At 37.5% G+C, this 27,382-nt stretch overlaps 1 protein-coding gene across 1 annotated transcript in view; it reads right to left on the reverse strand.

Annotated features, from left to right (window-relative positions):
- Positions 1-4,215: 4,215 nt before the first annotated feature.
- The window catches only part of LOC107743785 (voltage-dependent T-type calcium channel subunit alpha-1G-like), a 163,081-nt gene continuing 139,914 nt past the window's right edge, over positions 4,216-27,382 (reverse strand). Inside the window, 10 exon segments of the mRNA XM_016557185.1 lie at positions 4,216-5,526; positions 8,683-8,855; positions 8,945-9,134; positions 11,629-11,751; positions 14,284-14,427; positions 18,913-19,338; positions 19,477-19,598; positions 20,796-20,874; positions 22,790-22,860; positions 25,359-25,492. Of these exon segments, the coding sequence (XP_016412671.1) occupies positions 4,669-5,526; positions 8,683-8,855; positions 8,945-9,134; positions 11,629-11,751; positions 14,284-14,427; positions 18,913-19,338; positions 19,477-19,598; positions 20,796-20,874; positions 22,790-22,860; positions 25,359-25,492 (2,320 nt within the window). The 3' untranslated portion in view covers positions 4,216-4,668.

The following is a 27,382-nucleotide window of genomic DNA, read 5'->3' on the forward strand; positions in this document are numbered from 1 at the left end:
ACATGCTCTAATATTCAGCTCTTGAGCTTCTTCTACTGTATATGTAAATGCATATAAAATTCATCATGTTAACAATTTCTGGAAGACAAATGCATCCCTTTGTGTTTACTGCTCTGCACTTCAATGCGATTAGCATTACTTTTTTGGTATTGAGTCATGAGTATTATCCTTCACTTTTAAAATGAATTTTTATTTCTTTAGTTCCTTGGATACTTGTGAATGTAATATAAAGCTTGCTGTTTTTCTTTGACAGGATAATAAAATTTTGATGTTTTTTGTACAGACATCATGCAATGTCAGGTATTGGTTATGCTATTGATTTCTTGTGCACCTCACTCCACAGAATAATGATGGGATCTTGGATCAATCTTTATGAATTTCTGTGCACTAATTTATTGTACACATGAGAAAGAATGAGAAATGAGGACAAAATGGGAGACTTTGGAATAAAAGCACTGACAGGCAGAAAATAAATAATATAAAACATTTGAGAAAGATAAACTTGACTTTTTTTGACTATCATGCACTAAAGTGTAATTTTGACGATATCTTTCAACATCAGAGTGAAACCTATCAAAATCCATTCACAGGTCCAACAACAACAACTGCTGTTGCCCTAAAAGACCCAACAGGTCCCTAGGGTCCTGAACTGCCAGCTCTAGGGAACCAGGGACAGTGCCTCCAACAGGATAAAGACTTTACCAGGCTCAAACTGGGTCCCCAGGCTAGACCGCAGGGTCCCGATTCCTGAACTCCTCATTCAAGACAAGACAAATGGCGTTAAGGTATGTGTAACTGAATGATAGTTAAAAATACCAAAGAAAGTTACTGCAAAGATATTTTAATCAACAGTGGAGTAATTATTCCACAAATCAATTCTACCTTTGAATTATTGCTTCTTGGTTGATACAGTTTGTTATATTTTCAAAAATTAATTCTATCCTCATTCCATCTTTTTTGGCCAACTTACCAGTACATTTTCTGTTAAGTTTACGGACTTTTCCTTCAACCTTAAAACACTACACAATGCAATGCATGGTTTAAAATACAAGTGAAACACCTGTAAAAAATCAGTATAGAAAATTCCTTACATTGGGCTGTAGTACATTACATCCCTAGTACACTGGGCTGTCTTTTACTGACTTTTCTTAGTGTACTTTCTGAAAAAAAAATCCTCATTCTTACGTAATACAGTATATTGTAAATCGGGAGAAGATGCCTTACCTGGGTAGTGGTGTTCCAAGTGCAGACTGTTTCTGTTGGCCTCATTTTAAAAGCTCTTTCTGTATAAAATTACCTGAAGCAAGCAAAATTAAGAAGGATTTCTTAAAGTGAATGACCTGAAGGCTACCTTTATGCCAAAGGAGATTACTTTGACTTCATGAAAATATTTAAATGTACTTTTGGAGGAAGCACAATTTGCTCTTAATTTTTTTTTTCCTTTAATGAATCATTTCAGATGACTTGTTCCCCTTCAGTTTCATGTTCTAATAGGCAAGAAAATTCTTAATAAATGTATTTTTGTAATTTGCTTATGTGCTTGGGAAAACATGGCTCAAGTGGTCTGGTTGTACACTGTTATCAAGTTCTATTATCTAACCCCCCACTCACTTAACTTCTGAGACATCATATAAAATGGCTTTTATCTTGTACAGGTAATAATGTCAACAATGAAACAGACTCTTTGGTGGTGCATCTTCTTACGCTGCAGTATATTAGAATTTATCCAAAAGAATGTTGTGCAGTTGTAAAGTTAGTGAGCTGTTATGCCCCAGAAGCACTGAAAATGAAAAATTAAAGAAAAGAGATTCTGTTATTCCATTTCTTAGGCTTATTCCAAAATTGACAACATATTTGGCTTAAGTAAACGCAAAATCTTTTTGTGTTGAAGCATTTATTTGGAGGAGGTCATGAATGGATTTCTTCTGGCTTTCAGAAACACATGCTCTTGCTCAGCGGAGCGCCAGAGCAACATTGATGAGCACACACTCGCCATAGCAACTCGACCAATCACTGAGGACCTCCCAAAGAGTCTTGATGACATTTTGTCTGGTAAACAAGGCCTTTGAGTTTTTAACCCACCTCAAAACATCCCTCGAGGTGATGTTTCCCCAAATGTTCAATTTTCAGCCAGGCCATCTTATCACAGTCTTCAACGGGAACTGCGTCATGTTTTGGAAGTCGAATTGACTGAGTCAGCGTGTTCAGTAAATTAAGTCATCATAGATTTTCCAATACTCATCTTCTGCATGGAGGGATGGACAGCTTGAATATCGAAGGTCCTCAGCTTTCAGGCTTCATTTTAGGAGTGGGAACCCAGGGAGAAGCCAAATTGCTAACATGATCTACATGCATAGAAGCACAGTGGAGGTTAATTGTTATTTCCTCCTGAGGATGTTTACCAATATCTTCAATGTTTTCCTTTTCCATCTGGTCCATCTGGTTCCAGGATTTTGCGGTTTAATGGAAAAGCTGAGTGGGAACATCATCATCTCAGTGTCAGTGTTTTTACTCTGATATGTTAGCCAAATGTTTGAAGTAACAAAGTATTAAATAATATAGCAAACAGATGGCACTTTCCATTTGCATTCTTTTGTTTTAGCATCACCTTGGTCAAAATAATCCACACTAAAGATGTCCTAGAGGGAGAATTACACACCACTAATAAAGCGTTTATACGGTAAACAAATGGCTGGTGCACTGCAGAGTTGTAGAACATCAAGTGCTTTGCACATCCTACAGTAATTATGGACACCATCATGATGCATACCACTCTCAATGCATTTTGCACATGCATAATTCAAGTGGGACTGGAGAAAGCTTATGTAGATTGCTGAAGTGAAGCGAGTAAATAATTCAGAAATGGGTCCAATAACAAAAACAAGGTTCAAACACACACTGAAACCATATACAAACTGCAGCCAAAGATTTGGACTGCATCCAGGGCTTTGAAGCAAAATAAGGGTATATTACAGAGTTGGACCTTGTGAAACGCAAGCTTTCCTGAGTTTGAAAGGAGCTCTGCAGATGTGCCGATTAGCTCTCATGAAAACCAAAGGGAATCGCTCCAGTGAGCACTTGACAACAGCTTCAATCAACACGCATTTCGATTCTGAGTGAGACTTAAGTGTAAGAACTAAATGTACCTTAACTAGCACGTGTGTAGTGTAAAATATAAGGGTAGGGAGGCAGAATATGTAAATAACCTCTTATATATTCACTTAGGTAGTGGTTCTCAACAAAGAAGACTACTAGAAGGCTGCAAGTATTTCAAAGCCATTTTAAAATGATCTTTCAAAATAATTCATAATAAACTTGACGATAATCTTTGCACAGTAGTTCTTAATTTAAGTCCTGTTTTTCTGGTCATTAAGAGCAGAGAGATGAAAGCTGTGTTTCTTGTATATTAAATACATTTACAACACTTTGTTTTAACAAAACACCCCATTTTCTCATAGTTTACTCCGTGTCCACTCTCGACCTCAATGCAGAAATTTGGTCGTGTGTTTCTTTTTGCTGGTCCTACTGTGCAGACAAATCTGCCCAGCAAAATGGACAAAATGTCCTCTCAACATTTTAATTCAAGAACACAAAGTTCTTGAGACTTATTTATTGACAAAATGTTCAAATGTTTTGCTTTTCTCAGATTTTTTTAATGTTACAATTTCACACAAATATTGTATGAGCTGTACTGATAATATAGCATTTATTTCACTAAAGATAACCTGGTGTTCAAAAATGTGCCAAAAACAATCAGAAATTAAACCAGAGTTCCAATGAAATGTAAAAGAAATGCTTATCTGGTTTTCTGTGGCTTGTGTGTGCAGTGATTTTCTGCTTCATGAATTCAATTAATGTAAGCATTTGTTCCCTTCTGTCTGAAAGACTGTCATTAGAGTAGCGCAATCCATTCTGCAGATGTGTTCAATAGACTCTTTTGTCAGGGCACACCAGTCTAATACATGTGCTTAAAAATCAAAGTTTAATGCTTTATTTTAAGCAGATATATTATTATCATCATTATTATTATTAATAATAATATCATTATCCCTACAAATACATCCCGGCACTTTGAAAAATGTTTTCTTTCTTTTTGTCTTTGTTAAAACAAGAAGGCTAAAAATATCCTATGGTGAAAAAATAAAGCAAACGACAAACGATTTAAACATTGAGAAAAAGAGAAAATCACAAAAAGACACAAATAAAACTATATAACAAAATCGAAAAAAAGAAATTCTACATCCTTTACAAACACTATGGCCCAATAATTTAAGAAAATAGTGTCTCTGAAACGTTCATATTGCTTTATACCTTCATCAGTGCCCTTCAGGGAGTTCAGCAATACAGTGCTGTGAACGGCCAGAAGGGGATGCCCTCCCCCAGGCTCTGCACTCACCTCCACAAGGAGGTATCTTTGAGGAGAGAGAGTCTAGTTATCAGCTTGTTTAATCCTCAGCAAAATGTCTTTTTATGTTCTTTTGGCAGTAGAGAAAAAAAACAAAACAAGGTATAGTTACTATTCCTCATGATCATGGAGTATTCACCATTGTTGCATTTAGCATTATTACTCTCTAAGATATTATTACTATTACTATCACCATCACGGATACACAGAGTGCATCGTGTGTCATGTGCGTGCGTGTGTGTGTGAACGTGTAAGTCAAGTGTTCAGTGCTCAGAGCTTGTTTTCTCAAAAGAGAAGCTAGGCAGAGTCAATAGCTTGGAGTTTGGGACGCCCTCTTGAGGCAGCCCATCTCCTCCTCCACCCAAATCAAATGAGTCCTTGGAGTCACTGGAGGGAGCACGTCTCCTCAAGCAAGTGTCCCGAATTGGCAACGGGGGTGGCACCATCCCCAGAGCAGCATGAAAGCCTCCCGGAAGCTCCGAAACCTCGGGCGGATCCACAGAGATGCACGGCGGACTCATCTTCTTCTTGCGGGCACGTGGTGAGGACTGCTGCTGAAGGCTATCGGCTCGTGAGACGAAGCCGGAGGAGCTCGAACTGCACTGGGGGCTGCTTTCCACGGACGAGTACACCTCGATGGAGTGCCGACGTGGGTCGTCAAGCCAGGACAAGGGCCGTGGTAACAGCAGAGCTCGCTGGCCCTGAGTGTCCACGCTGTGGTACTTCTTAAGCTGACGTCTTGCACCTTGATCTCCTGTCCCTTCTCCGATCCCATCGTCGCTCCTCCCTGCAAGCCCCGCTCGGATAATTCGGGATACCTCCTGATCCACCGAGTCCGTTTCCTCCTGCTTCCTGGCGGCTGGAGATGGGAGGGGCGGAGAGCGGGAACGCCTGGAGAACACGTTGTACTGGTCGTAGGGGTTGTGCTGTGTGTGGACGCTAGGTCGCGACGGTTTTGGGGAGGCGCCTGGTGTGGCAGGGACCAGAAAGAGGGAAGGCTGGTGCTGCTGCTGAGGTGGAAGGTTGACAGGGGGGTCCGACAGTTCCCTGAGCCCCAGGGGACCCTCGTTTTCCCCTCCCTCTGTGTATAGAGTCTCCTGAGAGTCAGCACTCACTGCCACCTGAAGAGAGCAGGGACAGGAGGAGGTGAGGGGAAGGTAAGGGGTAACATTAGGGATTAGGACATGAACAGGTGAGAGGGAGACTGGTTAGTATGAGATGTTAGGGGTGTAGAAGCCAGTGGAAGGGGAGGGGAGCCGTGGAGTTAGAGTGGAGTTCACCATTAGCATTGCACTCCACAAGCTCTCTGCTTCAAAGGATTGGAGGTGAAATTAGAAAAATAGAGAGACTGCCTCAGGGCATCTGTTTTGAATGCATTCATTGCCCCAATCAGAGGTAGCCAACATTTAGAATCTGATGTTGGTGTTCTTCTTTTTTAAAAGTTTGTATCAAACTTGAAAGTATCAAATGAAGTAAATCGCCACAAAATGTACCAAAACGTCCCGGCCACACATTAAACCTTTAACTGACAAAAATAGTGCTTAAATTGTGCTAGAAATTTCAATAAAACTTGCGTAATAGCAGTTACACATTCTGAAGTAACATTCTTAATACAACAACCAGTTAACCACCAGTTGAAAACATTCTTAGACCTTTCTGTCTCATGGGCGGTCCTAGAGATGGGCTTCCAGGGCCTATGTCCCAATTGTTTTTGAGTTTTGTGTTGAGCAAATTGAGCAATTGAGTTTTAATGTCAGGTCTCTAGTCATCTGCTCTATAAATCAGACATAATGAAGAAACTAGAGGATCTATTGACTTTTTGGTAAGAGTTGCACTCCATCCAGATGCAATAAGCACCAACTATTTTACAGACAGAACGGAATATACTTTTGTACTCAAGCCTGACCATTTGCAGCTCTTGGAAAACTCTTTTATAAAGACCATGACCAAGGCCATGAACTTCACAAACTTTGGTAATGCAACAATTTTCCCCTCAAAAACGCTCAAACAGCTAACTAACTTTACCAAACCACTTGCAATGACAAGTGAAAGTCATGACACTACTGTCAATCTCTACACAACTATGGAAAGATTGAAGGGATGCATGGAATTTTTGGCATGCATAGAGATGAGACCTTTTTATTTTTTATATCCAGTAATATATACAGGTGCATCTCAATAAATTAGAATGTCGTGGAAAAGTTCATTTATTTCAGTAATTCAACTCAAATTGTGAAACAAATGATGATTCATATGTATCCTCAGAGGTTTGGGCAAATCATGAATAACTCCTGACCCTAGAACCGCCCCTGGTCCTTCTTATTGCTTTCACTGGTAGGAAATGTATGCTGTGTGCACTTTCAACAAAATCAGAAAGTGTACAGGCTATTGGAGAAATTGGCAAATAAATAGTTGTCTTCCTTTTGCTCTATATCTTTTGTCTCCACTTTGACATGAACTAAACTGACACAATGCCTGAGTAGCAGTACTGTACCTGCTACTGCGGTGGGTGAAGTCACGTAAGTGAAAACTAACAATATCAATTGCACTTTCAGAGAAAAGTTTGTAACAGATGTACTCTTTTAACTAGGGCAGAGAAACATTTACCCTACAAAACTACAGGCACTCTTTGGCAGACTGCACTCTGAGCCACTGGGCTACTGCAACAGACCCATGTCTCTTCCTAGGGTCTCCTCTCTCAGAATTCTACCTAAAACTGTCACTTTTTTTTAATCAAGGAAGTCCGAGAGAGGCACTGGCCCCAGTAGGAGAGAGGTGGGTGGGTGTTTTGGGAGGGGCTAAAGATCACGAGGAACCATGTCAAATTTGGACAGTTAGCTAACACTGAGTAAGAGGCCGAGCCATAAGCGTTCCTGTACTATGTTGAAACTTGTATGATTGAAACTATGCTTCCCCCTAGTGGCAGGAAATTGATTTTATATTTGCATGACAAATGATTGACTAAATGGCATGTCTGAGAAACCAAAAAAATATATAAATATTTTAATAATGTGATGTATTATTGTTGTTGTTTTTTAATGATATTTATATATTTGTTTATATATATATATATATATATATATATAACATGTGTGTATATATATATATATACACACATGTTATTTTGTAAGTTAATGTTAAAAACAAGAAGCTAAAGTAATACAGTTTGAATACATATTTTTGTAAGATTTTCATATATAAATCATAATCACCATAATTAAAATTATCTGTGTTAATTATGTAAGTCCAATAATTTCATTCCCCTCGATCTTTACCCTGCAGTTTTGGCCATTTCAGTAGCCATGGTGAAATGCGTTGGGCTGGAGGAACGGGATTTAAGGGGTGTGGTAGGAGAAAGAGGGAAAGATTTGGGGACGGAGTTCAAGGATCTGTGGTGCTGGAGGCCAGCTGAACCAAGCAGCCCATTCCGGCTCTCTCAGGAACAGGAGTATCTGTGCCTCAGGAGCAGCTCGGGGTCAGGCTTGGGTTGTACCATGCTGAGCTGCTCAGAGTAAGTCACATTAGAGGGTACGCAGGCCAAAAAGCAGCAGAAAAAAAGGAGAGAATGCAGGAAGGATTTAGAGAAGAAATATACTAGCCAGAGGGAGAGATCAACAGTGCAGAGGTGTCAGACTGCATACCAGTCACATTCCCATAAGTCTCCTATCAAAATCCATAGACAAGGAATATTATGCATTATGAGAGAAGACAAGCAGAGAAAACTGCTGTTACAAAACCTAGTGAGCTGCCTACGGAGACAACACAGTCATATGCTGCTCCAGACACTGAGGTTATTCCAACTTATTTTGATGCTTAAAATAACTTACTTCAGCCAGATTCTAAAGTTGCATCCCAAATGCAAATGTACTATACTATATAAATATTCAAATTGAAAACTGTTATTATAAATTGTAATAAAATACAATATTACTGTAAAAAAAAAAAACTGTTACAAAAATTTACAACATTACTGTTTTTACTGTATTTTTGATCAAATACAGTAAATGCAGCCTTGGTGAGCATAAAAGACTTCTTTCAAAAACATTTTAAATATCTTTCTGACCCCAAACTTTTGAATGGTTGTGTATGTGGCAGTTTAATATACAGTATAAGAAGTATTATATGTACTGAGGTAGCTCACTAGGTTTTGGAATTGAGCTACTATGTGCAGTCAACAAAACCAGAGTGCCTCAACATTTGTTAATAGAACAGACTGTAGGCAAAACACATTTTAAAGAAAGCAATGAAAGGACTGAGAAGACTGAACCTGAACTGACCTGTCTGCGTAGGGTTCGTGAGAGAGTGTGTGCCCGGCGAGGTGGGGGGATTCGTGGGATGCTCTCTGAGTCTGATAGGCTATGAGGACTGATCGGTCTGAACAGATCGGTGAGCACAGTCAAGTGTTGTGTGGGTTCTTCTGCTGTTTGAGACTGGATAGAGCCTATAGAGCCTGTGTGAGGAGACATTTGATATTACACAATTATTGATTTTTGTATAACAACCACATTTTAAATTCAGAAATAAAATGCAGTGCTCTACCTGTTTGAGCGAGGTGAGGTGAGGTTGTGTGGGTACTGTGGGTTGAGTTGGGCTGCAGTGGCAGGAACATGTAGCTGTCATTGGGCAGAGAATGTGTGCGGACCACTGAGGTCTTCTTCACGTACAGTAAGTGCTCATCCGTTGGCTCGTCTGGCTGCTGGGGGTCTGTGGGATCTGCTGGAGCTGTGGTCTGAGGGGCATTAAAAGAGAGAGCTGGTACTTGTGTTTGGAGCATCAGGGGCCCTTACGAACACATGGACGTACACGCACACACATTGTACCTAATACATAGAGGCTGGACTGGTTAGCATACAATGAAAGGCAAACATCACTGTGCACTAGACACAGGGAGGAGACCGATCAAGAAACATGTTCCCATAAATCATGTTGTATGAATGCAAATGCATATTTCTTATATGAATATGTACATCTAATGAATTTTTCATATCAGTGTATTGTATACTGTATATACATTTAAATTACAGATGAAAGTATGAACATTCGCTATAATTTTTCTCTTTTTTTTCTTTTTAGTGAATTGCCTCATCCAGTTCACAAAACCGAATAATTCATGAATCAGATTGAATCAGACACACTGACTCCGTTTGGAAATTTTGGTCTGTTAATCTGTTAAATGAGTCTTAAGAACCAAAAATTATGATACTTTTTGGTATTTTTGTGTCCTTTTTTTAAAAAAAATTTAAATTTCTAATTTTCATGAAAAAATGAAAGAAATACAGGGTTGGAATGACATGAGATTAGTAAACAATAGTAAGAGTAACCAATAATGACTTTTTTTTTTTGTGAATTTTTCCTTGAAATAACACTCAGGCAAGTCCACATATTCATATTCATAGATTTCACTTGTTTTGTTAATATTTGTCCATTATATTCTGATCATTATTTGTGATTAAATGTGTTTTGAGTAAATTTGCTCCCTTCCACTTTATAGTATTTAATCATTCTTTGTGGGTAACATTTACATACCCATTAAGATTTATGGTGGCATTTTTATCCTGCTTTATGGACATTGTGAAGTTATGCACATCTCAGTGAACATTTTTCTGCCTTTTTTCATCCACATAAATACAACAGAAAAATGAGAACAGGCTGGATCTAAATCTCACTCATCTGAGAGATGCTATGTATAAATTATTTATGGATCTATGGGCATAGTTCTGAGACAATGAATATGAATTCAATTGCGAGGTGACAGAATCCATCAGCCTCCTCCCTTCAGAAGCTGCACCCAGAGACTGTACTACTGTAGCTGGCAGACAGCAGAAGCCGACCCCATACCACACTCCTGTATTCTTTCAAGAAGCATGGTACTAGGGAGAAACTTCACTTTTAATACACAAAAGATAAGACATAAATAAAATCATGAAACAAAAACAAAGAGACACAGCTAGATATGCAGACCGATAGATTGAGGATGCAAACAGGAACATCTAAAAAGTATGAAGACACTAGATGGAGAAGAGATTCAGAAATGGCCTTTAGACGTGTGGGAGGAAGAATGGGGACATAGCTGCAGAACTCAAACAGGAAAGGAGCAGATTGACAGGCAGTAATACTACTCTACTGGACTGGACTGGACTGGACCATACAAACACCAGGCTGGTGCAAAATGTACAGAGAGAGGGAAAGAGAGAAAAAGAAAGAGAGGAGCGGAGCGGACGCTTAGAAACCCCCAAAGCTTCCAAACGCACTTGCCTCTCAGCTCTGCATAAAGTGATTATGAAGAAGATGCTCTACTTTTACAAATTAATCAGACTACCAAATGTCAGAAAACAGATTACTGGCATAGTTTTGGTATAAATCAATCATACATCCCTGGCATGGCAGATATTTAATTAGGTTTAATACCTACTTATATTTAATGTACAATAAACTTTCAAAAGTTCAGTTAGATTTTTCTAAACACATTATTACTTTTATTCAACATAATAAAAAATGTTACTTGCGCACCAAATCAGCATATTAGAATGATTTCTGAAGAATTACGTGACACTGAAGACTGGAGTAGCGACTCTTTCAGCTTTGCCATCACAGGAAATAAATGTTTTCAAATATATTAGAACAGAAAAAAAGTTAAATTGTAATATTCTATTTTTTTTTTAAATGCAACCTTGGTGAGCACAAGACACTTCTTTCAAAAACATAAAAACACGTACCGATACCAAACTTTTGTAACTGCAGTGTAAATAAGTAGAAAGTATAGTGATTAACAGCAGCAATTGACAAAATATTATATAAATGTTATATTTAAAGTATAGCAATATTATTATAGCATTTTGTCAGCTGATACTAAAATTGTGTGTCACTAGAAAACGTGCAAAATTTAGTTTTGCACATGTTGGAAAAACTGGAAAACTACTGCAAAATGTAGTTGTTAGGTTAGTAGTGTCACTATGATTTGAAACTTTTAGCAGTAACTCCACAAAATCGGGTACCACAAGAAACCAAGGGGACTTTCAAGGTGCCACTCTGAAGAACATTTAGCTAAAACTGTGTTGTAACTAGCTTAAAACATTTAACTGAAGAAATCTATTACAGGGCCTATAGGGCTGAATTATTCAGGGTCAAATACTGAAGCAGGGTGGAGAGGGCAGATGTCTTTGGAAGCAGTGTAAGGCTGAGAGGCAGGAGTGGAAAATGAACATTGCTCTACTGTTAAATACATTGCACTCCTGACTGGTAAGTAAGAGGGGGTTAAAATCATCTGGGACAGAGTCATCCGTCAGAGCTAAGGACCAGGATTTCTCCGACGCCAGAGACAGAGCCTCCATCTCGGCTAGAGGAATCTAAAGAAGAAGAGACGAGCCAAGAGTGAGACGGGCAACCAGCACATGCATAGATAGAAGACACGCACAGACCATCACACAGGTTAGTGCAAGTGAATTAATAAAACTAAAAGTGGTGAAGTCAGTTATTTTTTGTGAACATAACAGTTCAGTGTGTGGAAACCGGGGTTGTGTGCCATTTGGATTTGGACTGAGAAGGTATTTTAAATTCCAATTCAATTCCTGAATTGATGTAGCAAACAGGATGGAAGAAGTGCAATTCAAATCTCGATGTAAGAAAGTAGAATTAAAATTCAAAGAAATTCATATAACTAATTTTTAACTAGCCCTCATCCGTCCCTTCTTTAAGCGTTGATCGTTATGTTCTGAGACTTTTTTACTTTTGTCACACTTGAACCGGGAATACATGAAAACATTTTTTGAGTGAATTCGAGCAGTTTAAGTGGGTGCTATAAAAAAAGTATCAAAAGTGTCCCTCACGGGTCATTTTGACCCGCCACTGGAAAAGCATGGAATTTACGAAAAAACTGCGGATTTGTTTTATTTCATTTTGTCACACTTGAGCATGGAGCACACACACAAAAATTGGAGTCGATTCGAGGATTCTATGTGTAATAAAATAAGGTGTAATAAAAAAAGTAACAAAAGTGTCCCTTGCGGGTCATTTTGACCCGGCCATAGGAATGAATGGAATGTCAGAAAAAAACAGCATTTTTTTTTTGAAACACATTATAGCATTTATGATGTTTCTGCTGGGAAATGACTGTCATTTTGAATTTTTGGTTTTTTACTTAACACAGTTAAATTTGAGTGATGGGATGGAGACCAATGAGTTTATATCATATTTATATTTTTACATTTATCTTTTATATTTATTACATATTTATGAAACTGTATGAATATGCATGTGTTTGGATTAAAAATCCGTATCAATTACATTTTTTTAGTTTTTTTAATGTTTTGCTATATATCTGAAAGCCTTGAGATATATCTGAAAGCTTAATGAAGCCTCAAGTTGGTGTAGTTTTGAAGATTTCACTTGTTTGGCTCATTTAAGAATCTCCATAGGATTAAATAGGCCCCTCTAGTGGCTGTAATCATAAAATGAAATTGTATGTAATTTTTCCCCACCAGATGGCATCAGAGACACTCAGTGACCTAGGTCCTGATGGATCAACATGTTTAAAGTATAAATATGCAGAAATTGTGTCTTTCTTTGTTTTTGTTTGGTGAAAAAATGTATAAAAATATGCTCATTTTCATATAAATATCCAGAATTTAATGTGAATAAAATAAAAATCAATAAATAATAATAAAAAAAAAACCTACATAAAAAAATTGAAAAAAAAATATATAAAAATGGACCAATATACGCTTTTTTAAAGTCATTTTTGGCCTTCGGGTCAGGGTCATTTTGACCTGCGAGGGACACTTTTGTTATAGGTTCGTGAGGGACAGATGAGGGCTAAGAAAGAATAGTTTGTCAAGGCAAATCTTTATTGTAGGCTTGACAAAACTTTGTTTAAAAGTTTTGAAGGTTTATAGACCAGATAAATAGACACAGACAGATAGATATTCAATTTGGGTTGAATTTCTTTGAAATTAAATACTGTATCACTTCCTGTCACTCCAAACTCAAATTCCAATTGAACTTCTTGTGGGGCGTGGCTAAGGAAATTCAAATTCACACTCATGAACTGAAAGAGAGCCAATTCTTCAATTCAGAAATTTGATCAGCCCTGATGGAAACACCCTCCAGAGTCAGTTGACAGGATGCATATAACCTTCCTTCAGTAGCCAGTATAGATTTCCTGAAGTTTAATGGTCCTCAAATATTAAAATGATATCAGAAAACAAGGTCAAACTCAGTTACCTTCAAGGAGAAATAATATGGAATCTCTTTCATAAATCCTCATATGTCAGCAGGCGAAATCTTGCTTGCTGCATCGTCTAAATTGTCCCTGAGAGTTTGGGCTGGAACAACTTTTTGCAAAGTCATCAAAATAAAAGCGCCAGCTATTTCCATAAAGACATTACAGATTCTCCAATTACATAAAAAAACGCTTTTAGAAGCCTCCGTTCTTGCAATGCTAATGTAATTTAATGAAATATTTCAATGTGAAACAGACCAAAAGAGATTTCCTTGCATAATTCAACAGCGGTCCAGCTCTTTATCGATCCACACATTACCTCTTCTACTCCAGCCTGATGAGTCCATCACTTTTTTGGGTATTAATGATCTTTGGAGCGAGGCACACATTTCACACAATTTTGCAAGCCTTTGTCACTCTTATGGGATCAGGAAATAAGTACACTTATTACTGGAGCAGAACCAAGTCCTTCTAAAGAGCGCTGGAAATCCCAGAGTGCAGAGGTGGCTTTGTAAGTGACACACAGAAGCTTCGGTGCTATTATGTAAGTTTAAGTGGTCCAGAGAGAGAGAAAAGGAGGCAGAGAAGAAGGGAAAGAGACAGGCAGAGAGAAGAGGAGTGTGGTACAAGGCAAAGCTGGGTGAACGGGGATGCCATTGACCTGTTTCTCAGTGCAGTGCTTGCTGTGAAGGGGGGGCAGAGCGTAGTAGTGGCAGATGGAGTCAGATAGGTTGTCCATGAGGCTGAGCTCTCCTTCCAATGAGCCCTGGATCACCAGGGAAACTGAGTCAAACATAGGCCTCCGCTAAAAGCCCCAGCATGTGGCAGACAGGATGAATGACGAAGAGAGAAAAAGAGAGCAGACAGAGACAGAGGCAGAGGAGATGATGAGGGGTGACGTGAATGACATTACACAGAGAAAAAACAGAGGAGAAATGAAGGAAGGAGAGAAGTTTCTAGACTTTAACACAAGCAGAAGGAAGATTTACGAAAGGATAAACAAGCTACTCAGTAAGCCTTAAGGATTCATTTAAAGAAACAGTTCACCCAAAAATTAAGATGTCATCATTTACTCACCCACGCTGTTGACTTTCTTTCTTCCATGGAACACAAAAGTAGACATTCTGAACAATGGACTTCTGTTCCACAGAAGAAAGTAAGTTATATGGGTTTGCAACAACAGTGATTAAATAATGACAGAATTTTAAATCTGACGTGAACTGATCCTTTAAACCAGAATAGCTAAGATGCATTAGTTAAATCAGTAGTACAATGCATTATGTGCCGATCAGATGTAGTATTGGGCTTTAAACTGGCAAAGATGCATTTGCTCACAGGTGAAACACTTGATTGTACCACTGACATCCACAAGGGGGAACTAGAGCTCTATGAGCATTTATCCTGACGATGAGCAAAACATTTAGGCAGGGCCACACTTCAGAAGAGAGCTGAAGGGATAATGTCATTGTTAGCTTTAAAAAAAAAAAAGGCTGGTATTCTGGAAATAGCCAGCCTGCATTAAAAAAAGAAGAGGCCTGTATCACTACTTTCCCATGGCATCAGTCTGACCTCTGACCACTAAATTTATGAGGAGCAAACAACAGTCACATCTCCATATGACATTAACAGAAACCAATGGACTTCCCCACTTTAAAAATAACAGTTCAGTGTTTTAAAACATGTCTTTTCAGTAAACCTAAATGCATGTTAGTAATGATCTGTAAGCCCTTATCGTAACAGACTTATTTTTTAAACAAATAAACAGTTAATTGATAGTTGGACACTGACGATAACCAATGCGGGGAAAAAAAATACTGTATATTTTATATATTGTGAGACATCTAGATATCCATATCATATATCATGTTTTTAAAAGGATGGTCAGAGTTACAAGTTAAAGAGTTCACCCAAAAATTAGAATTGAGAGTTTATTATTAATTAGAAAAAGCACATATTATTATTGTCTTATCTGCATGACCATATTCTAGATCCCTAAACCCTACCCAATACCTAAACATAACTACTACAACAACTAGCGTACGATCAATAAGCAGCAAATTAGGAGCTGATTGAGGGAAAACTGAATATATATAGTGAATATGTTTTCCCAAATATAAAGTTTTACCCAATTTTTTGTCCCACAGAAGAAACAGTCATACAGGTTTAAAAACAACATGAGTGAGTAAATAATGACATTTTGAAATTATTATTATTTTTTATTCACTATCCATTTAAACTCTATACTGTTGATTTCCAAGAAAATAACTTTACTATGTTTAAAGAAAAATCATGTTTACAATTATGCAGAAGTCAATGGGGCACTGCATTGCACTGAAATAAATTTTGAAGCACATAATGTTGTGCGTATAGGACTACAAGGCTTAAACATTATACGTTTACATGAGACTAGAGTAACAAAATTGTTTACCATCTTCTTCTATGCAGAGTTCCTCTCATGACCATATAAAGCCAGTAAACCCTGCAAATTTTCAGATGATACGTGCAATAATACCAAAAAGGGACTTTTCACATAGAGACAAATCCACAGGAATTAGATTAGTAATGCAGAACCAAAATCTCAGTAGTCCGACTGCTAAAAAACAACTTGCATACCAAATAATGCATATTTTGTACAGACAAATTAATATAAGTGCACTGACATAAATGCTTTAACCAACTATGAGCTGGACTTTTTTTGCTTTTAAACCCTCTGGAAGGTCTTGCTCCATCAACTTCCTTTGTAAGTGCACTGCTGTAACCAAGATTCGTGTTTGTTTTAAAGGGGTCCCATTATGCTCTTTTACAAAGTCTTGATTTTGTTTTGGGGGTGTACTAGAACAGGCTTTCATACTAGGTTGTTCGAGCCGGATGATTGTAACCACTTTAAGTTTATCTGCCTTGGGAAAGCTAGCATGTCTCCGACATAGTGATAACACTCGTTGCCTTCTCTAGTGCAGCTCAACCAGGTCTCGTCCCATTCGTCGATATTTGTGATATCACAAATCCCGGAAAATATGCATTGTAGTCCAAACGAGTCGTTCATTGTAGTTTTTGAAAAGTGGTTTCTGTTAAATAAAATATCTACTATTTTTAGCTTTGTAACTTTGCAGATATTTTTTATGCTCAAACAGCAACATTACAGACTAACTAAAGTTGAAAAAGTGAAAAAGCATAATAGGACCCCTTTAACAAACTGAGGGACAAAATAATGTTCAGTGGTAATGGAGAGCATACAGCAGATGCTTAAGTTTAATTGAACCAAAAACATTCCTTTAATATGTGCATCAGTGACGTCAGTGGGTTCAGGCATTTATGGAGGCATATGGTATGTTGTCTAACAGTATAGTGTATTTAGATAATAGAGCGCTTCAGTGGTTATGTATTTTTGTAGACCAACCCAGAAGTTAACATCACCCTGGTTCCCTCGACAAAAACCCAAAAGGATTTTCTACTGGCTTAAGGATTATTGTAGAAAATAAACTCTGTGACCAACAAAGTCTTATGGTTCCTACATGTTTTGTTCATCACGATAACCTTCACGAATAAACATAATTTTCATAAAAATCTGAAACCTAAATACAATCACCAGAAGTAAAAAGCTTATAACCAAACTACACCATGGTCGCATGAAAAGCTGACATCTCTTTCAGTAAAAAAATAAATAAAAAAATTCCTTGAAAGTTTAAGAATAGTTTTCAAAAGCATGATTATAAATAAGGCTGTAAAGGTGGGCTAGTGAGTTGATGAGTTTACTTGTTCAGTGTGATGACATTTATCCCACATTTAGCCACTTGTTAGCAACTGCCTTTTTTAAAAAAGTTTTTAAAGTTAAAGCTTTAAAGGGGTCATATGATGCGATTTCATTTTTTCCTTTCTCTTTAGAGTGTTACAAGCTCTTGGTGCATAAAGAAGATCTGTAAAGTTGCAAAGACTAAAGTCTCAAATCCAAAGAGATATTCTTTATAAAAGTTAAGAGTTAGCCACACCTACCTAAAACGGCTCGTTCGAACACGCCCCCACATATCTACCTCACTATGTGGGAAGATTTGCATAACGCCGCCCAAATGTTCACGCAAAGAAAGAAGGCGTAACTTTTATTCTCACTGTAGTATTGTTGCCGCTGCCGCCATGTCCTGAAGACGCTGTGTGCTTCGTTGTGAAAGCGAAGCTACTTTGTTTGGTCTTCCAAAAGAGGACGATATCCGCTTCGTCATGCCTAGAGCTGATCTGTGCTGGTCGCTGAGGGAATACTTCAACTTAGTGCTGTGGATCGCCAGCACATTTTATGGAGGACTGTTTACTGATCCTGGGAGAGTTACGTTAGACTAAAATGCCGGCAGTTCTGACTCACGTAAGTACGTTTTCTTTTATCATTTGCCACTGATGATTCAAACGCGAGTTTTGGGCAGTGTGGATTAACGTTAGCACTTGTTGTTTGTCATTTCTCTGATCACAAATGCAGACAGGGTTTTATGTTTACGCGGCGCAATGCAACGCAACGCGTAAAAAGACAGTATAAGTCATTATAATCAGTAATTATGTCCCCACTGGATGCAACAAATGCCTCGTTTGTAATGGGTTTTAATGTTTATGTCTCGTCGCTCCGGCCGGACACGGCATCAACAGTATGGTGAGGGGCGTAACATTTCCGTCTCACGCTTGAGGTATTCGGCCAATCACAACGCACTGAATAGCTGGCCAATCACAGCACACTTCGCTTTTTCAGACCGATGAGCTTTGTAAAAATCGACGCGTTTCAAAAAGGCGGGGCATAGAGGAGAAACAATAATGTACAGTATGTGGAAAATAATGTGTTTTTTTAACTTTAAACCGCATAAACACATTTCATTACACCAAATACACAAAATAATGTTCTTTTTAGCAGCATCATATGACCCCTTTAAGAAAAATCACAAGGGGGTATTACTGATGTATTTTGTGTCATAGAATAAAACATGAAAAGATTGTGTTAACTACAGATTTTATTTCAGGCAAAAAAATAAAAAATATATAAATAAAAAAGACGATGGTACTGGGAATGGTAAAATACTAGCTCATTCCTGGGTTTTGGCCTACAAAAATATGTAATCTCTCCAGCATTCTATTTAAAAGTTTCAGCAAAACGAAAGCAAGCTGGGCACCACTGCTGAAACCTGCTTAAGATGTTGGCTGGTTTCTAGATGGCCTGATGTGGTCGTAAGCAGCTTAAACCAGGTAGCATTAAGTCTGGCTCATGTGTTGAGCCTGGAAACTACACACCACTGACCTCACACCCAGCATTTCCACTCACCTCTAATGGCTGCTCCAAATTATGAGGAGGATCGGGATCTGTCTTTATGTGATCTTCAGAGTCTCTGCGTATGTCTGCAGGTGGGTTGTCTGAGGGGTAAAGAGGTCCCGACATATCTCGAGAGTCTCTTGAGATCCAAGGCGACCCTCCTGGTCCACCAACGTCACCATGTCCCAGAGATGGCATGTGCCCTCGGGATATTCCTCCATCTCCACCCACAGCCTCCAGCTCAAGCGCCATCTCGGCTTCCAGCTCAGCCTCCTCCTTGGCCTCTTTGTTGCTTTCCTCCAGGTGTTTCATGAGCACAGCGATCACCACATTGACCAGCACAAACTGAGCCGTCAGAACGAAGGACACAAAGTAAATGGGGGACACCACCGTGTTGTAGCAGATGCCTGTATCTTGGGAGCAGTCTCTGAGCGTGTCCTGCAACGTGGACACACAGAGTGTACAAATAAGAGGTGAATAGGTTGCTAACGACCGTAGTCAGAAAACGCACAAAGCATTTTCAAACAAACCGTGTGCATCATTGAAATTCAGCACCATGAGTTGACTGTGTCCCACCTTCATAATGCCATTCCAGTTGTCCCCGGTGGATACACGGAACAGCAGGAGAAAAGCCATGCCAAAATTCTTGAACGTGGCATAACGGCCGAGACCTTCACATGGGTGCAGCTCATCACATACTGGGACAGAAAGAAAAGGTCAGTGGTACATGATCTGGGAATGTGCAGATCAACATATTTTCATAATGGCCAAACACATTCTTTTACATGTGTACAGTGCTGTGACAAAGTAAGTGCTCCCCATGAAAAGTTGGATCGATTTTTTCAACATTTCAACACTTTCAGAAATAAAGGTTTAAAAGGGGGGGGTTTGTAGCAAGACCATAGAAGAACCATTCTGGGTTCCCCAAAGAACCTTTCAGTGATCCTGACTCATTCTTGGTTGGGAAGAAACTGAAAAAAGTTTGCCTTGCAGACAGTCAATCTCAGTTCAGCCAGCAGACTCCATATATTAAACTTGGACAACACTGTAAAGCTGGTTATGAATTATGAAGTCTCTATGTTTATCTTGAGTCGGCTGATTGGAAATGGAAATGACATCAACCCTGGTATTGTGCTGAGCTGCAATGATTCACGGCAGGCTGTATTCAGTAAACCGTGCCAAATGTACTGCCACATATTTTAGAGAAAATCTCTTGCAGGTACCATATTTATGGTTTGCCCTTTCGGACAAGGATGGAAAACTTTCTAAAATATGTGAAAGTGATTTTACAGCAATTTAGAACAAATAAACTAATAAAGAGTAATAAATCAAGTCATTTAAAACATAATTATGTACCATCAGAGGATTAGAGGGTTACAACATGAGTAGACAAATCAACGACATAAAGGGAATAAATGAATGAAATTAGTTTTATAGGACCCCTTGATGAATAGAGATGGAGCCTGTAACATATTGTATAAAACTGAGTGTTGCATTTAAGTCTGGCCTATATTAAAGTGTAAATTACCATATTAATGTGTTTACTCTTTGTTGAGATACTTATATTGAAATTACTGGTGCATTACATTTTAATTTAACTTTTTTTAAAGTTTTTAATGTGGGACAGTCAAAGTTATTTTGACTTCTTAACTTTAGGTTTAGTTAAAGTTAACTTAATATTTTAATTTTTTAGTTTTTGGATTCTCAGCAATAGTGTCAGGAACCCCACAGGGAATGTTAGTAATTTACATTTCAGTGTGCATAAAACTTAAGACAGGAAGATCCTGTGGAGTGCATAGGTATGTGTGTGTATATGTGAGAGGAAGTGTTTGTGTCTGAGTGAATTAGACCATGAGGAAAAATGGTCCTTATTTATGTGTGTTTGTTATGCTTACTCAGGTCACCAAACAGCTCTACTCCCAGAGCAGCGAAGATGAAGAAGAGCAACATGAAGAGAAGACCCAGATTCCCCACCTGTAGAGAGAGCAAGAGAAAGCCAGGAGAGTTTGTCATGGAACGCAATGACAGGACAGACCTAGAAATACCACCTGTGAGGAGCCAATAAGAGAGAGTCATGAAGTGAGAAGATGACAGCTGTGTTCCACCTGATTAGAGCTTGCCAGGTTTGTAAACTTAAAACTCAAACTATGCCGAAGTCGTGGCTTACTGTTGCTAGCAGTTAGCGCACATGCTCCAGACATGTTGACGGGGGAAAAATCTGACATCCTGTTTTTGTTTTTGTTTTATCACATTCCCTCTTTCTCTCAATCAATAAGAAGTGTCAGAAGCCTCATATCCTAATTACAAAACCTGAAAGTTATTTAGTACATTTTCATGTCACCATCATACAGTGTGTCTTAATAAATTGGATAAATTATAATCATTCATTTTCAAAGATGGAAATCATATTTATTTTCTTTTATCACAATATATTTAACATAGGTTTGAATTTTAAATAATTTCACTACACTTATTTGAGTAAATGTTGTCATTTTTAGCACATAATTTCAGGAGATTTATTTATTTATTTATTAAGAAACATTTTCAATTTATTGAATTTATTTATAGACAATGTATTAATAAATATGCCACTTTTCCCCCTTTTCCCCCCAAGCAAAACATGACTTGGGAATATTGATTTATATAATTTAACATAATTCTGTGATTTTTTTTTTATAGAAGTTGGTTTGTTTGACTTACAAAATATTAAATCCTGTTACATAAAATTATAGAAAGCAGTATTATCAAAATTTCTAAAGATGGTTAAAATGAAGAAATTAAAGTATATCAAATTAATTTCAAGTTGACCCCCTACAGCTACAGTAACCCTCAATAAGCAACAATAAGACTAACTTTAGATCTTTATGTTCATCCTGTTAAATTATTGCCATTGTGTAAGATAAATAAATAAATAAACAAATAATAATGCACTTTAATTTATTATTATTGTTATTATTACTGTTATAATAATAATTATTATTATTTTAGGTGCCTAAACCTTGCTCTGGTATATAGAAACACCGTAATATTCATGTACTGCTGCATAACAGGAAGAATCCACCTACACCCAGAAGAATCATGCAAAACAATCATGCAGAGTGGTCACAGACAACTGGATCAGGCATGATTTTGAGGAAAACGGAAAGGAATACAAAGAATCAGATTAGATGTGCTGACAAATCCGACTGCGCTGACATTCTTTTTTGTAAGTCTGGCTATTTTCCCACCCTAATCTCTCTTAAGTGCACTCTTCACTGGCTGGATTCAAGACACGGGGGATCAAGCTCACACTATCTGGCAGGATATCTCAGTCAGAACACTATTACGGATCACCTCTCACAAATTGCGGAAGAGTAGATCAATAGCCCAGAACCACAAAAAGCAACTTTAATACAAAAGTATAAAGTGTGTGAAAGTCACAGCGACACTGTGAAAGGGCGTTAGGAGGCGATGCTAAGATCAGGTGATGGCTAAACATGATCTAACCCAATTAGTGACAATTAGTTAGAATTAAGTAAGAAGTAGAATTACATGTCTGATTATCTGAAGAGCGCTAAAGGAGAGACTGGAATTAATAGTGTGTCCTGTGGTGCAGCATGTTTCCAAATGAAAAACCCTGCAGGCGGTGATGGAGCCTGATGCTATCAAAAGAATGTGCATGCTGGAGATTTTCTCATTTCTGCTATTCTCCAAGCAGCCCATCAGAGCCAATCTGCACTGCTGTGGCCTCTTCATGGCAGATTGACTATGTAAATGAGGCCTGTGGAGAGCAGAAGGGCCCCAGAAGAACGGGGAACAGGGCCCGGGAACTCTCTCGCCGCGCATGATACACTGGAGGAGTGAAGAGCAGAATGTTATGAAGGAGACAGAAAAAAGTTTTGTGCAGTACCTGAGGGAGTGCCTGAATCACAGTGTCTAGCAGAGCTCGCATTCCCACTGCCATCTTGAGTAGCTTCAGCACTGAAAGGAGAGGAGAGCCCGCTTACTGTGCATATATGAAATGTACACAATCTGTTCAAGACAGTTTCAAATATAAAATACAAAAGGAGTACAATTTCAAATACACCTTTTTTTTTTTTTTTACCAGTGCACTTACAAGTGTATTTATTTAAAAATGAAAACAACAACAAAAATCTATTTGTTCTAATCTATCTATCTATTTGAAGGGGTAAGAGGCAAAGGTTAAGTCTGCCAGTACAGTGTGAATTGGCTAGGCAGGGGTCTCCAAACCTTTTGTGAGTGAGGGCTCCCTGAAGGGATAAAATAGTCTCAAGGGCTACTTGTTTGACATACATACATACATACCTACATACATACCTACATACATATATACATACATACATACATACATACATATATATATATTTTTTTCCTCTCTCTCTAAATTAATACAATACATTTTATTTTCCCCTAAATTCTGTGCTTTCCATTTGATTTCTTATGGATTCCGTGTTTTATGATTCAGTACAAATGTATCATAAAAAAATGGTGTCTAGTGAAATAAATTAATAAAACTTTAACAATTTAATCAATCTTTTCAAATGTAATCAAATGAAAATCAATTTACAACAAAACATTGCATTTTTATTTATTTTATTTTATTTTATTATTTTATTTTATCAGACATGATGCTGCACAACAGAACTGTAAACTGAACTGAAAAAATTACTTGGTTGCATGATATTCCTTAAAATAATATTATTACTTTGAGAATTGCATTGTAGTATACAGTAGTAATATATTCAGTCATATAATTTCAAGTTAAACCGGACTTTTATTTTGACGGTTTGTCGTGAAGGTCTTTCAGTTTCAGTTTTAGTTTCAGGGTGTATTTGACGGTATTTTTCTCAAATGAAACTGCATAAAGCTGGTGAAGTGACTTTCAGAGCAGCTCTGAAGATGAAGTGCATGTGTTCATGTCCTCATATATTGAGACGCCACACATTCACACAGACACACAGAACATGCAGGCTTATTAGCGACTGGTTGCTGTAACATTTATTTCTGTTGTGATTAATCCATATTGAGTAAAAATATCCAGAGCTTATCATCATTATTAACATACATTTTATCATAATCTCGATATGATATTTATCGCCCAAAGCTAATTTAGGCTATTTATAGAACGTGCTTGGCGGGCGACTCAGAGACTCCATGCGGGCTACCAGGTGCCCACGGGCACCACGTTGGTGACCACTGGGCAAGAGATTCACAGATATTAAAATTCTGATTGATACTGATAAGCTATTAATTGTTTTCAAGTAATGGCTGATATGGCCAATATTAAAATCATATAACTGTTTAAAAAATTAAAAATAAAATACTAAAAATAAACAAATGAATAAATAAATAAAACCTGTCATTTAAATGCTACAAGTGAATAAGTAGCCTAGGTATCACATTATTATGTACATTATGTAAAATGAAAATACATTTTAAGATCTGCTAAACATTTAATTTAACAGTGTTATTTAACAATTAGTTTTTTAAAAGATGAACGTTAAGTGAGACAGAAAAAGAAATCCAATACAAAAATAGGTAAAGTAAAATATACACAGTACCAAAAGTTCAAAAGTTTAGGGTCAGTAAGATTTTTTGAAAAAGACTCTTATGCTCACCAAGGCTGCATTTATTTTATATTACTATTTGATAATTTTGTAAAATATCACAATTTAAGACAAACTATTTTCATATTTTTAAATAGTGAATAGACAGCAAAAAATACACACACAGTGGATGCACTGTTTCTTTAAAAGTGGCCAGTGGAAACTAATTCTCATGTAATTTTTACAGTGGTCAGATCACAGAGCATGTTATTATTGGGGTCATGCACTACACACACAGAGCTTTAATGATGTTGATGACAAGGCCATTCAGCCATGGAAGAGACGCCGCTGTGGAGGTTTGGTTAATTGCAATCATGGCCTTAAGTGGATGATGCCTGTGACTTTCATTATGGGAATGTTTGAATGAGTCCAGGAAGAAATAGGCTGCGTATACACACACACACACACACACACACACACACACACAACCTGATGAGAACACAGACATCTGAGCAGGTGTGTTTGCTTGGCCATCTCTTTTGAGGGAATAATCAATAAAGACTCACCCAGCAGCTCTTTCATTAGAGGAAGAATAATCGTTCCAAGTAGACAAGCACCCCAGCTTCCCACACTGTGTGTGTTGTGAGCGTATATGCTTGTGATTGTGTGTGTAAGAAATAAGTAGAGTGGCTGTGTGAACTGAATTTCTCATTACAGCCATCTGGACTCTTTCTACACAGACTACGGCTTCTGCTGAGCAGTCTGTGAAACAACAGAGATCCCGAGGGTGACATACACAACCGGGTCTGATCTACTGAAGCTAACAGGCAGAGCGCTGATAAGTGTAAACTTTTGCAGGGAAGAAAAATGGACCATGGCGGTACGGAAGATAAGAGGGCAGATAATACAAACCACGAGCGATCCGCAGCACCCTCATGATGCGTATGATAGTGGGGTTGATGGGAAGGGAAGCATTGACTTCAATTTCTTCCAGTGTTATGCCCATAATAGACAACAGAACAATGGCAAGATCCAACTGGTTCCACCTGTGTAAAAACAATTGTTACATTAGTTATAAATAGTAATTACAATTTAGTTATTAATAGTAAATAAGAGAGTAATGCTGCCTTCAAATCATGTCAGAATGACTGTATTTATAAGATGTGCTCACATGAATGTCGTATTTACCTACTTGGGATAAAAATATTTTTATTAAAGTTTACATTTTTTTTTGTTTATGTTGATGTTACAACGTGTTTCAATCGTCTTTATCTATTCTGGATTAAATTGAATTGCATTAAATTATTAAATGATTTGTTTTAATTTAAAAAAATTGTTTATGTTACTGTTACAATTTACCGCAATTCAATCGTATTTATCTACTCTAAATTAAAATTATTAAATTAAACTATTCGTTTGAATAAAAAATAGTTTTGTTGACGTTACAATTTATTTAGTATACATTTTATATACCATTGATGAGCGATTGTCAGAAAATCTTACACATTTAACTGTCTATAAAGCAAAATTACATTATCCAAAATTCTACATTGTTAACTACACATTTTAAGTGCATCCTTTATTTGTTATTCCAACTTGCTTCGCCAATAAGAGAGAAATTTCATGTTTCTTTTTTTGTCAAAAAGAGAGAATGAAATATGAAATTGCCCAATGTGCTAATTTTTAAAATCACTTCAATTTCACAATATGACTTCCTCAATCTTACAACTTCAAAGGACTTGAAGGTAGCATAGTATCCTTAAATACACCAGGCAAAGTGTGCACCACAATTTCAAAAATGAAAAGCAATGAAAATTTGAAGCTTCATTTTGTGTGAATAACCCTTATTTGACCCTGGATGTTACTTCTCTTTTCCAGCAAGCTTCTCAGCATGTTCACTGTCTAAATATGGCTTCAAACTTTGTGGCAAACTTTAAATAACTCCCTCTCAGGGTCAAATATAACACTGTCATGGGTGAGGTAGAGCCTACAGCCTGTTTTAGGACACCTCCATTTTCTGGGGCCTGCAGCCATAAGAGGTGTTTCATTAGATATGTGGGGAAATTTAAGTCAAATGATTAACACAAAGCATTTCTTCATTTTTCCCACAAGTTTAGCTCGCTAATGGGCCCAGTGATCAAAGTGTACTTCCATCCTCCATTCCTGCGGACTTGGAGTGTGTTGCATGAAAGAGCCGATCATTTCCAATGTTGTAAATCAATAAAACTCTTAAACCTTCACCTCCTGAACAGCATGTTCTGAAATGTCTGACAGTAGTTTCAACTCATGGGAGGGCCTTTGGTGAGAGATTTGTTTTAAAATCATATCAATTATGTTGTGTCAAAGTTCTCATTAGTATGCAAATAGCTGCTTTACATTTCCCTACACATGGATTAGGGATCAGGGAATACATTGACATGATATGCTTTTTATGAAACTATTGAAAGAAAAAGCTGATTACATGAGAACTTCTAATGGCCTATCAACTTCAGTAAAGGGCCTAATACTCATATTGACTGATTATTCAAAACTAATTAAAAGAGTAATGGATAATTCAAACTCTATATAGAGAATGTGTGTGTTAAATTGTGCCAACACATAATTAAAATGGTAAAATAAAGCATTTACCACTTCTTTTTTACTAATTTAAGAGGAATAAACGCCATTTAGGATGCTTTCTCATTGTTAAAGCCCCAGGCAGTGTGATTTTGGATATTTCAAGAGGGGTTTCTTTTACCAAAACCTCAAGTGATATAAATTTGGTTCTTGTTTTTCACCACAGACGCCAGTGCATTCAGCCCTCAATGTGCTTCTGACAGTCTGAGGCAAACCAAGGAATCTCAAAGCTGTGATATCATTTTTAAAGGATGTGGCTTTAGGAATACTAACGAACCCTATCACAAAAAAAGAAAAAAAGAAAAAAAATTATTCACTTA

The sequence above is a fragment of the Sinocyclocheilus rhinocerous genome, unplaced genomic scaffold (assembly GCF_001515625.1).
Source record: "Sinocyclocheilus rhinocerous isolate Xijiao unplaced genomic scaffold, SAMN03320098_v1.1 scaffold497, whole genome shotgun sequence".
NCBI lineage: Eukaryota > Metazoa > Chordata > Actinopteri > Cypriniformes > Cyprinidae > Sinocyclocheilus > Sinocyclocheilus rhinocerous.